Here is a 12,115-nt window from a genome sequence, read left to right on the forward strand (position 1 = left end):
CCGAGACTTCATTTTTATTTTATTGTCATGAAGTGAAAACATTTCACTAGATTTCTGAGGGGTTCAGATATAGGACAATGCCCCAGTATCAGAAACGAAGAAATATCTGACAAAAGAATACGTGATTCCAGAAACAGAGTTCAGTAGAATTAATACATTTTCTAAAAATGTGAGTCATAACAACCACGCACTTATGGCTTATAAAGCAATCTCTGAGAGATATGAGGAGGTCAAGCTCCAGTCTTGCATCTGATATCTGATCTAAAAGCATCCACAGGTGTTTGTGTCCATGCTTCCACTATGGAAAAAAAATTAAATTAAATTAAAAATCAGCCATGTGGGTCTGCAAGGATGTGTACAGTCAAGAAACTGTTACAGAGAGAAGGAAACAGACAAAAAAAAAAAAAGAAAAAGAAGCTTTCCAAATCAAGGAAAAACAAAGAAGCTGCTGGCGTTCTCAGAACAGTGGGCTGTCCACCCCAGAGCCCAGACCCCAACATCCCTGAATGGGTTTGGGATTCCTTCAATCAGGAGAAGCAGGGAATGCAACCAGAACCATCTCTGTAACTTCAGAGATGTGGAAAAGCCTCCCTGTTTATGTCACCTCTGAAGAAGTGAAAGCAGTTCTGCTGATCAGACTGGAAGGAGTATTAAAGCCAAAGTGAGGTTAAAATAACTTCTGAAAACTTGATGTCATATTTAGTTGCTGAGGCAGAGTAATTTTCTGTGTAAAGGTGAACTCTGAGTTTTGCCCAACCGTATAAGTACGTCCGGGTTCTAATGGATCGTTGGGTTTTGTGTAGTAGGTAAGGTGACATTGACCTATTTCCTGCTGATAATTCACACAGAGTGGTGTTAAGCTGGGACACCTGCCTTCATTCTGAACATTTTGCCCGATTAAATGACTAGAGCAGATTATCTGCTTTTAACCTCTCTACACAAAGGACACAGGGAGGATTACAGGTAACATAACACACACACACACACACACACACATTTACCTTTGGCCTGGCCAGAGCTGTGCAAAAAGCATGAGAACAACATTTTCACCTTCATGACTCATCAAACAGTTCCCTGTGGTGATACAGGACACTAAGTCATCTTCTCAAGCTTCAGAAAAAAATATCTTAAGTGTCTCCTTATACCACACTGAAGTCATATACTCATATTTTTATACACAAAAATATACCGATAAATACACACATACATATACACATACATAATACTGACCGAATCATCTCTGTTGCGTTAAGTTCTTTCCTGCTCACTGTAATAAGACTGCAAGTGAAGCCCAGCTTTCCCTAAAAGGTCAAAAATAAAATGGTCAAATATGTACAGTTGTGTTAACATTTGATTGACTACAAACACTGATTATCACAAATCGACTGACTCGACTTTGTTAACTTCTCAGACATTTCCGTAGTGTCAATGCATTTACCCGTAGAAGCTGAGCATCAATTCACTTCAGAGGGACTGCATGGAAGGATTTTTTCCATTGCTTCGATAATCACCATTCATTGGATAAATGCCACAATTTTGTCCCGCCCCCGAACCCTGAACGGCGAATGGAGCTGTGGGCAGGTCTGGGTGTGGAGCTTCTGCAAGATGATTAGAGGATCAGTCGAAAGGCTGAATCCTGTTTTGATTGACTGCTATTTTGAACTCTACACCGTCACTTAATCACTGGGAGCTTCAGACCCATCACAGATTTTCCGAGTGAAGTCAAAAGACAAACTGCAACCCATTTCTTGGTATTTGGCCATCAAAACAGCCTAGCTCTGCAGGCCATCGAGAGGACACTTGTGAAGACCCTGGAAAAGACACCTACTTGATACAATAGGATCAAAGGCCATTTTCTTGAAAAGGAATGGAGGGCAGAATTTATGTATAAATAAATTGACAAACCAATAAAGACCTTCCCTTCTTTGAAAGACCAGCAACCAGCACTGCTCTACACTCCTTACTACAGGAACACTACTGATATCCTGCTTTCTAAACTGTGCTGAGTTATATTACACAGCTCCAGGTTTACAGTGAACACACACTGAGGTGCCCTGTGTGAATGGCACTGAACCTGCTGCTGTTGATATAACATTTTTACTTCATTCTGTGCTTTGGACTGAAAACTGTGATTAGTGCAGCTCTATTGAGAGTTTACATCTCATGCTGTTATTAGTAGAATACCTACTTATGCCACTCATGGATACTTTGTATATGTACAGTACACAGATATATTTCATTCTTCAAAGCTTATGTTTAAAACTACTACTGTAACCACCACCCTGACTAATCTATGACAGTTCTTGTACAGTATGTGTAACATGCTGCTGTGACACTGAAATCTCCTTATGAATCAATAATTTAGTTAATTATCTTATATGCAAATATTTAGTCAAAGTTTCTAACTGAAAATAAAAACACCACTCTCAGAGAACATAATTCTATTTTTTTAATATAATTTATTACTTTCTTAATGTCAGGAATCACGGATGGCAGACTGACGGAGGCGGACGCGCATGCTAAAACACAGATTTTATTAACAAAAGAATATAACAAAACAAAGAGACTTTCACAGAAACAGACAGACAAAGGGAGCTAACAGAGACAGACAAAGGAAGCTAAGCAGACTAAACTAAAATACAAAAGAGCTAGACAGACTAAACCTAAAACGGAGAACTATAGCAAACAGGAAAGACAGACAGACTAAAGACCTAGACAGAGATACTTGACAGAGACCTAGAAAGCTAAATAAACACAGATAGCTAAAGATAAACATAAACATACTGCTAAATCTGAAACTAAACACGGAGGGCTAGAGCAAAAATGACAGACAAACTTAATAACATGACAAAGGAAACGACTAAGACAGACAGACCAGACTGGTAACATGACACAGCAACATTGGAAAAGGAACAACATGACTTGAGGAATGAAACGAATGGCCGACCAACAAGAAGTGAGACAAGGGAACTTAAATACATGCTGAACACAGGCGGAACAAGGGCGGAGACATGGACAATAACAAACAGAGCCATGTGTTAAGAGAGCACATGGCGGGGAAAACAGACATGACAGGACAAGGGCGTGACACTTAACTTCTAACATTAGTGTGTGTGGGGCATAAAATGTGGCCTTCATGAAAGTAAGCCGACTGAATGTGCTACAAAGTAAATAACTCCAGTTACAAACAAGTTTCTGTGGTAATTCAAACAGTGAATAAAAACTTACAATTTAAACGTCAGTCGCATACAAACAAAAGTTGTTTTTCTCCCCAAACATGACATCACACCTTGAAAGACATGGAGCTTTTGAACATAAGTAAGACCTGCATCTCACCACAATCATAGATGTTGCCTTATAACTGATAAAGTACAAAGAACAAATCTCAAGGGTTTCCAATTTAACTGTGTTTTATAAATATAAACAAAGAATCTAATGCCTGCAACACACTGCAAAAACTTGCAAAAAAGTTGCTGTAGGGCAAAATACTGTAAACCATTTATAGAAAGTTTGTTTGAAGCACTACACTGTTAGCAGGTGAATAATATGAAAGGTATAAAAGGAGAATTCACAAAGCACTCGAACAATATAGTTCAAAAAGTGTAAATCATCTAAAAGATTCAGGGAGTCAGGGGAAATCACAGAGCCTAAAGTCCAAGGGTGGGAAACATATGTTCTGTGTGTGACCAGCAAGCCTTCAGGTGGGTTTGTTTAAGAAACTGTCATGCTACCGTGACTGACACATCCACATGTGCTCAGGAGTACACTGTAAAATCATTGTCACTCTAACATGATATGTCACTGCATCAAGGAATGCAACATAAAAATGCAAGAAGGAGGAAGCCATATATTAATTTTGAGGTGAAATACTGGCGAGTTCTCTCTGCCTAAAGTCATGTGAGATGGACTGAACCACAGTGGAAAGTTATCTGTGGTTCAGACAACTCCACATTTCACCTTTTTTTTTTTTTTGAGAAATTTGCCAAAAATAAAAAATATCATACAGACGATTACATAAGGAAAGTGCCCAACCAAAATGGGGTGCATGAGTGTCCACAGCATGGGTGATCTGTGTAGATGTGAAGGTACCATTGATACTGAGGCTTATACTGATATTTTGGAGACACATACACTGCAGTAATGACATCTTTTCATAGGAGACCCATGCCAGTTTCAGTGGGACAAAGCCAGTCCACATTCTCTGGCAGTTATTAAATTCAGATACTTTAAGGTAAATTCATTGTGGATAATGATGCTTTATTGTACATATACAGCTTAAACAGCATAAAAAATAATATAACGAATGAAATGTCAAGTCTTGGCTAGAGGGGTATAAAATGGTCCAGCAGTTTTTTCAGACTGAGGAGCAGTGGAACAGTTTTTTTTTTCTTGAGCTCCATGCAATATAATAGAGTTGTGCTGGAGTGGCTTTTTGATCCAGACCAAATCTTCCAGCATCATTTACCTAATCTCCCTTATGTTTTGAGCCTGAATGCTACCAAATTCTCACAAGAATGTTCCAGTATCGAATGTAAACAGGTAGTGTCACAGTCACACAGCTAGGGTCCTGGGGTTGTGGATTCCAGCCCTGCTACAGGTGACTGTCTGTGAGGAGTTTGGTGTGTTCCCCCTGTGCCTGAGTGGGTTTCCTCCCACGGTCCAAAAACACACGTTGGTAGGTGGATTGACTGCTCAAATGTGTCCATAGGTGTGATTGAATACATGTGTGTCACCCAGCAAATGGCTGACACCCCCTCCAGTTTGTGTTCACGCATTGCGGTTAAAGACCATGAATGAGTGAATGAACTTCAGAAAAAAAAGGTAGATAAGCAGGTATGAAAAAATATTTGCCCTTATAGGATATAACTATTATTGATGTACTTCAATCTGTTGTGTTATTTGGTTGCTATCATTCACTCATTCATTCATTTTTTTGTAACCGCTTCATCGAGGTCGCAGAGCCTACCTGGAATCCTTGGGCACAAGGTAAAAACAACCTGGATATAGTGCCATCACAGAGCATCACACTCTCAGACTTTATGGACAATGAGACATGACCTGAAGCAAGGACAGAACCCAGTACCCTGAGACCCAGTAGCTGTGTGGCATTGACTACAACTGCAGGGCCAACACAGCACTGTATTTTATGTGCAGTGAGGCAGCTTCATGTGTAATCAATAGTCCTGCTAATCTGGTGATGCTATTAATGCCCAGGTGTTTGTCTCTTGATGGATGCTGAAGGTGTAGTGTCAAGTCCAGAGTCACCGGGAACAAACGCAGGATATAAAGATGGATGTTCTTGTTTATTTATGCCTGTGAATGGACTGTACAAAAATATATTGATGCTATAAAGGTTAAAGTAAATACTTCAATTTTCTGTGGTTTGTTTTTGTATATATGTATATATGTTTATATAAATTGGAAATCAAAGCTATCTTAATCCACTTTTGCAGTGATAAACCATCTGAAGTTACTTTCATACTGAATGCTTCCAATCCCTATGGTTTGGGATCTCACAACAGTTGTGGTGGTTTATCAGCTGTTATCAGCAATTTCACTGCACATAAATATTTGAATATTTGGGTCAGAAATATCTCCTAAAACGTAATTGCAACATAGATACAGATTTACAAATTAAATAAATGAATGTCAATCTCTCTTTACACAGCTTTTATGTGTTGACCTTCCTTTTCTCTGGGAGGGAAAACTAACTTGCAATTTTTCAAGTCAGATAACCAAGCTGATCCATGGAGCTAAAGGTTTTGTTGTTGTTATTGTTTGTTTGCTAGCGTTTTAATATTTTTTTCAGAAACATCTCAAACACTACTCTTGGAGAGAGCCAGGTTTGCACTGATTAGTATTTTCCCTGCTATAAAGAACCTGATTGAGTGATCGCTAATCATCAAGTCCTTCAGTAGCTGAACCAGGTGTGTTTGAGCAGGGAAAACACTTATCTCCCCAGTGGTATAGCTCTTCAGATATAACGCTGGAGAGTTGCCCACATATTTCTCCATTGGTCAGTCCAGTTTTTTATTGAGTGTTATAGTATTACATAAACTACCTCATGTCTTGTTCTATTGCACAACCAATGGGGTGTTCAGTGCCTTAATGGAAGACTTCATGGCCTACAATTAAGTTTTTAATTTATCGCCATCTACCAAATTTCTGTAATAAAACAGAATGACCAATAACCAGTGGTCTTCGTATTAAACAAGCTGGTCGATCAATAAAGAAGGGGGCCTTTACATTCAGAAATATATGCAGAAATGCATATGACCATGTTTGGAACATGATGATATTGCCGCCACCACAACCAATGTGCAGCATCAACTTGGATGATATGGCAGCAGCTAATGTGGACCAGTATATGACTTAAAGGTATCCAACACGTGAATCCTTAATAGCAATAACTTTAGCCTTGGGTCACAGTTAGTTAGGTTTCCTCCTAGGCTCTGGTTTCCTTCCAGAGTCAAAAACATATGATGGTAAGCAGAATGACACTTTTAAAGTGTTCATAGCTATGAGTGTGTGAGTACATGCGAGTACATGATGCCCTGTGATAGACAGATGACTAAATTGCATGCAGTTGATACCAGGTAGGTTCCAGACCAACCACAAACCGGAACATGATAAAGCTGGTATCATGTCATTGAATGACATGTCCTCCAGGGGGTATGTTCAAGCTTGCAAAAGCTAATAATTCATAATTACACTCGATGTGTGTTGTTGTCATGGTTGCAGTGTAGGTCAGCGATGTTCTCTGAACCTCTGTTGCTGTAGAAATGCTACACCTTCTATGAGTCATTATCATACTATACTATTGCATTTATAAGTTATTATCATATGTCAGACATCAGCATCAGCATAGGGTCACGTATCAGTCATATCCCATATCACTGCCCTATGGCCCAGTTTTACCTCCCACTGCAGCCATCTTGTAGCTATTTTGAACTGCAGAATTGTTCTGTGACAGATGGAAACTGAAGTCTGTTGCCCAAACCTGACCCTTTGGACTGGTCTGTCCATGGAACATTGCCCCTAAAGATGGATTGCTCAGGTCCATTTTTCTTACTGTGGCATCATGAACACTGACCTTAACTGAGGCTAGAGAGACATGTTGCTTCGTGGATGTTCAACCGAAACCTTTGTTAACATCCTGGATGATTTGTCTTTGTGTCCTTGGGGAAAGTGAAGGCCAGCCACTCCTGGAAAGTTTCTCCGGTGTTCCTAGGGTTCTCGGTTTGTAGATAATTACTCTGGCTCTGGTTTGGTAAATCTTTCAAGACTGACATTGTTCAACATTTGTTTTTCTGTCATCTTTTACACTGTCAGAAAAACTCACTGAAAAGTGTTTAAACGGACCTTCAAAGTAGAGCAGTATGCATTTAATCTACATAAACTCTCTAAACTCATAAACCCATAAACTCTCTATCAAAAATGAATGTTTGTAAATTGTTCAATATAATATTAAAAAATATGGAATACGATACATTTCTGCTCCCAATCTGAAGTTGAAAATCTAACTTCTTGGGAGCGAGGGGGGTGGGCTAAAGCTGGCTTAAAACATCCTAGACTCCTAGAAAATGACTAGACACATATATACTGAGATCCTTCATAACACTGCTGTGTCTGATCCACTCGTACCAACGCAACACACACACAAACACACCACCACTACATCAGTGTCACTGCAGGGCTGAGACTGATACACCACCCAAATCATACCTGCTCTGTGGTGGTCCTGTGGAGGTCTTGAACATCAAAGGACAGGGTGAATTAACAAAGTATGCAGAACAACATATGGTCCATATTCTGTAAATACAGAACCACAAAGTGCTCCTTTATGGTCAGTGGAACTGATGAAATGGACAATGAGTATAGATATGAAGGGGTGTTAGTGTTATGGCTGATTATTGTAAGTTCTCCACTGAGACACAGATACCCGAGAATTCATTCTGAGCCAAAAAGCACTTCTCTCTGGAAGCCATCCATAATCCATAACAAACTTGTGTTATTCATAGAAACTGAACACACTCAAGAACCTCAAACATTCCACTGCAAACTTCTCTCTCTGCCTTTTTCCAAGAGTCGTCTTCTCAAAACAGAGCCATAAATGAACTGTTTATCATTTTTATATATATATATGATTTATATGTAACATCAATAGTGCCCTAAAGCGCTCCCCAGAATGTCTGCATTTTCACTGTGTTCAGTCACACGGAACCTGGGGCTCAGCTCATTGACCCAGTTTGTGCTGTGGAAGTTACTGCTGCCCAGGAAGCCAGATGTCAGTTTCGCGTACCTCTCCTTTCTGCTCTGTGAGGTCCCTGCTGCTATAATTAAGATGTGTTCATTCAAAGGAGATGTGGTCTGGGGCTCCTTAATTAACCCTTTAGACCCCCTGGAAGTCTCAGAACTAAAATTCAGGTGTGTCCTTGAAACTGTAACTAGGCACGTATGCCTCTTTCAGGCTTCAAGAACTTACAGCATATGGCTTGGCTGTGTGTGTGACATACTTGTAAATCAGATTCCTAATATACTGAGAATGACCCATTGGTAGTAGCGATCACTAGACCCCAAGTGGATGTCTAGGCTGAATGCAATTAGATGTTGAAAGCAATGTTCCAATATTTAGTGCAAGTCTAGTAGGAGTAGGAGGAGGACAAGATATTTATATCTAGTGACCAAAGCCATGGCTACTCTTATACTCATGGATACTTTCATTGAGGATACAGACCTCTTATACGTTCATGGATCCATCATAAAAAGATGAAGAGAAAACAAAGTGACATTTAGATATTTCTGCTCTTAAAAATCAAATAGTTGTTACGTAAAAGTTGTGCAGCCGTCAGTTCTTGCTTCAGAAAAATTACAGTGAGTGAGTAACCCGCCAGACAACACTGGAGCACAAGAACCCTTCAATTACAGCGAGGTATTTCACACTCTGAGCTCACTCGTGCGGAAGCCTGTAATTCTACATCCAAACAAAATATCAGGAACAATAGATGACCTTGTTATGATTATTGTGCTGTGGTTGTTTTTGCTTCCCCACAAAATATCTGGCTTATGATAGTAGTAAACATCAATAATCTCTGTTTCCAGGCCTTCAGTCCAGAATTCTGCATCCAGTCCTGGATTCTGTAATCGCCAGTAGAAAAAACATCACTTGCACCATGCAGTTCAGTCAGCTGTAGCTCTACAGAAAGTCCAGGATTGAAATCCAAAATCTGTAGCTAAAGGCCTCTGATATATTTTTGATATCTGATGTGTGTTTGAACCTGGATATCTTTTCTCTCATATCTATTTTCTTCTATATCTATATATATATGTCTCTGTATAACTATCACATTTTTGACTTCAAAACCTAACCAACATCCTTTTACATTGTGTAAAATTCTTTAAAAAATGGACAAAACATAAATTTTCTAAAACAAGACAAACATGTTCCATATATTTCTAGAGAGTGTTGTATTTAACCATCCTCTGAATAGTTATTATTTTGGAGACACAAGGTTTTGTCCTAACAACCGTGACTCTGTGATTATAGTGCTTTTTTCCCACTGAAAAATAATCCTGGTGTTATTTAATACCTGGTTTCAAAGAAATACCATACTATTCATAATAAATAAAACACTGGAAAATTTTTATTCATACTTTGGCATGAACTTATAAAACATATTTCTTTTCCATGAATGGCCACAGCAACCTTAGTGGATACGTGTAGAATACTAGTACACCTAAATGTTGCTAAATGTAGCTGGTTGCTGATTGGATGACAAACAACCACAGCGATCTTAGTGGTTAGGTGCAGGAACAGTGGGTGCTAACAGGATTTTTTGTGGCTGCAGGTAGGAAGAGAATGGGGTGGACCCTATGTGAAGCTCTAATGGATTGGCATAGGATATTTTACATCTTATGTCTTGTGTATCTTGTGTATGATTATAATAACATGAGGCTTGTTCCCCAGCTTGTGCTGACTTTGATTACTTGAGTGGAGCTAAAAATTCCTAACACAAGCAAAACATGCACCATCTGAAATTGTCCCACAGCACATAATATGGACTTGGAGTGCTGAATCTTTAAAACAGTAGAACGGGTGAAACAGATTTTCATGGAAGAAGTGGTAAAGCTTCCCCACTTCAGACTGATCTTGATACAAATATTATAAAAGTTCGGCCTTGCTGATGCTTCAGTGAGCTGGAATGTCCTTTATGCTGCTTTTCTGTTTGCAACAATCAGTGAGTAAAATAAGTGTTAGAGAGCAGATAGCTGGGCAGTTCATGTTCGCCTCCAAACATAATTTTCTAATGATGTGCAATACGTAAAACAATGGCCACATTTACATGCAGGCTTCTTTTGCTTTACTCTCCCATACAGCCTCTCCTTGTGCAAAGTGCGCTGAATAGTTGAACGATGCACATTGATACCATCTGCAGCAAGATGATGTTGTAGGTCTTTGGAACTGGTCTGTGGGTTGACTATGACTGTTCGCACCATCCTTCGCCTCTGCTTACCTGAGATTTTTCTTAGCCTGCCTCTTTGGACCTTAACTACAACTGTGCCTGTGGTCTTCCATTTCCTCACTATGTTCCTCACAGTGGAAACTGACAGCTGAAATCTCTGAGATAGCTTTTTGATAGCTTCATTCCCCTAAAACAGTTGAACAGTCTTTGTTTTCAGGTCATTTGAGAGGTGTTTTGAGGCTCCCATGTTGGCACTCTTCAGAGAAGATGCAAAGAGGAGAAAAACCTGTAATTGGCCACCTTAACACTTTCTCATAATCGGATTCACCGGTGTATGTCGGTCAAGGGTCACGGAGTTTACAAAACAAATTTTGTGTTCAAATAAGTAGTAATAAAGGTATTAAAATCAATAAAATAACAAGGGTGCCCAAATTCATGCACGTGCCTAATTTTGTTTAAATAATTATTGCAACTTTCTGTAAACCCTATAAACTTCATTTCACTTCTCAAATATCACTGAGTTCGTCTTCTATATGATACATTTCACTGAAATTGCTGATCCAAACAACCAATGATTTATAAAGGAAAATCATGATAATTATCAGGGGTGCCCATACTTTTCCATATCACTGTATGTACATTTTGCGCATGAACTGAGCTTGTACAAGGAAACAGCAGCACGCAGCACACATTACTGAACCAGGGGTCTTACAGTCTGTTCTGTCAGGAGGGGGTCCCTGTGTAAATAAGGCATGCCTTCCTCTTGAGGACTGGTAACCCCAGTGCTGTGTATACTAAGTGGTACTCTACACATACACATCATTTCAGCTCGGATTACTTGTAGCACGCATATAAACTGTGATTTTAATCCGATAGGTGAGTGGAGTGTACATATAAACACCTCAGTCTGAATATATAATAGGAATGACATCAATCCATTTGGAAGATATATTTGTGTGTAAATGTAGCCAGTGATTTACACATTTCAGAGGAACTGTGTGTTAGATACTTGCAATAATTATGTTTATATGGACCTATAAATTCTGACTCAAAACTTTGAGAGTTTTTTAAGTTTATGAAAGTTTCTCATGAATTTTGTTCATTCATTCATCACACACACACACACACACACACACACACACACACACAAAGCCAGTCCAAAATGACATGTTTTTTTGTTTTTTTTTGTGGGAGGGAAAAACTAAAGAACTAAAGAAACACAACTGCACACCGACAGTGACCTGAGTTGGAGACTGAACCCAGGACCAGAGTGACAGAATTAGCACTTCTCTATCTGTAAGCCTGGGGCACTGGCGCATTTGTTTTCATTTTACTCATGGCAGACCACTTTCTTTCTTTCTTTCTTTATATTTTTTGACCTGAATCTTGTTATCTCTCATAATTAGCTCTTGGAGACAGATCATTTCAGCTCTGCCTTGCTAGTGGGTTATGAAGCCCGTCTGCTGTTGAATGTCAGGAGGCAGGAGGGTTGTTTTGACTGATTAAAGCAGTCACTATCTGGGTCCTCCGTGCCAGGTGGGCACTGCCAGTGCAGGCTTTCAGCTCATGATGAAGTAAAGAGTAACAGTGGGACCAATTGCTTTAGATGGATACTTCAGACCTGTCCAGAATGCATTAGCTCAAGTTGTCAG

The 12,115-nt window shown here is 39.4% G+C and overlaps 1 protein-coding gene across 2 annotated transcripts in view; it reads right to left on the reverse strand.

Annotated features, from left to right (window-relative positions):
• ca10a (carbonic anhydrase Xa) overlaps positions 1-12,115 on the reverse strand; it is a 337,301-nt gene that overhangs the window by 206,126 nt on the left and 119,060 nt on the right. The window contains exon 1 of one of the 2 annotated variants that reach the window (XM_066664824.1): positions 1,002-1,075. The exons of the other annotated variant lie outside the window; for it this stretch is intronic. Within the exon in view, the coding sequence (XP_066520921.1) occupies positions 1,002-1,056 (55 nt within the window). The 5' untranslated portion in view covers positions 1,057-1,075. Of the gene's footprint in view, positions 1-1,001; positions 1,076-12,115 lie in introns of those variants that run through there. 2 annotated transcript variants of the gene reach the window in all.

This window comes from Hoplias malabaricus, chromosome 3, assembly GCF_029633855.1.
Source record: "Hoplias malabaricus isolate fHopMal1 chromosome 3, fHopMal1.hap1, whole genome shotgun sequence".
NCBI classification, from domain to species: Eukaryota; Metazoa; Chordata; class Actinopteri; order Characiformes; family Erythrinidae; genus Hoplias; species Hoplias malabaricus.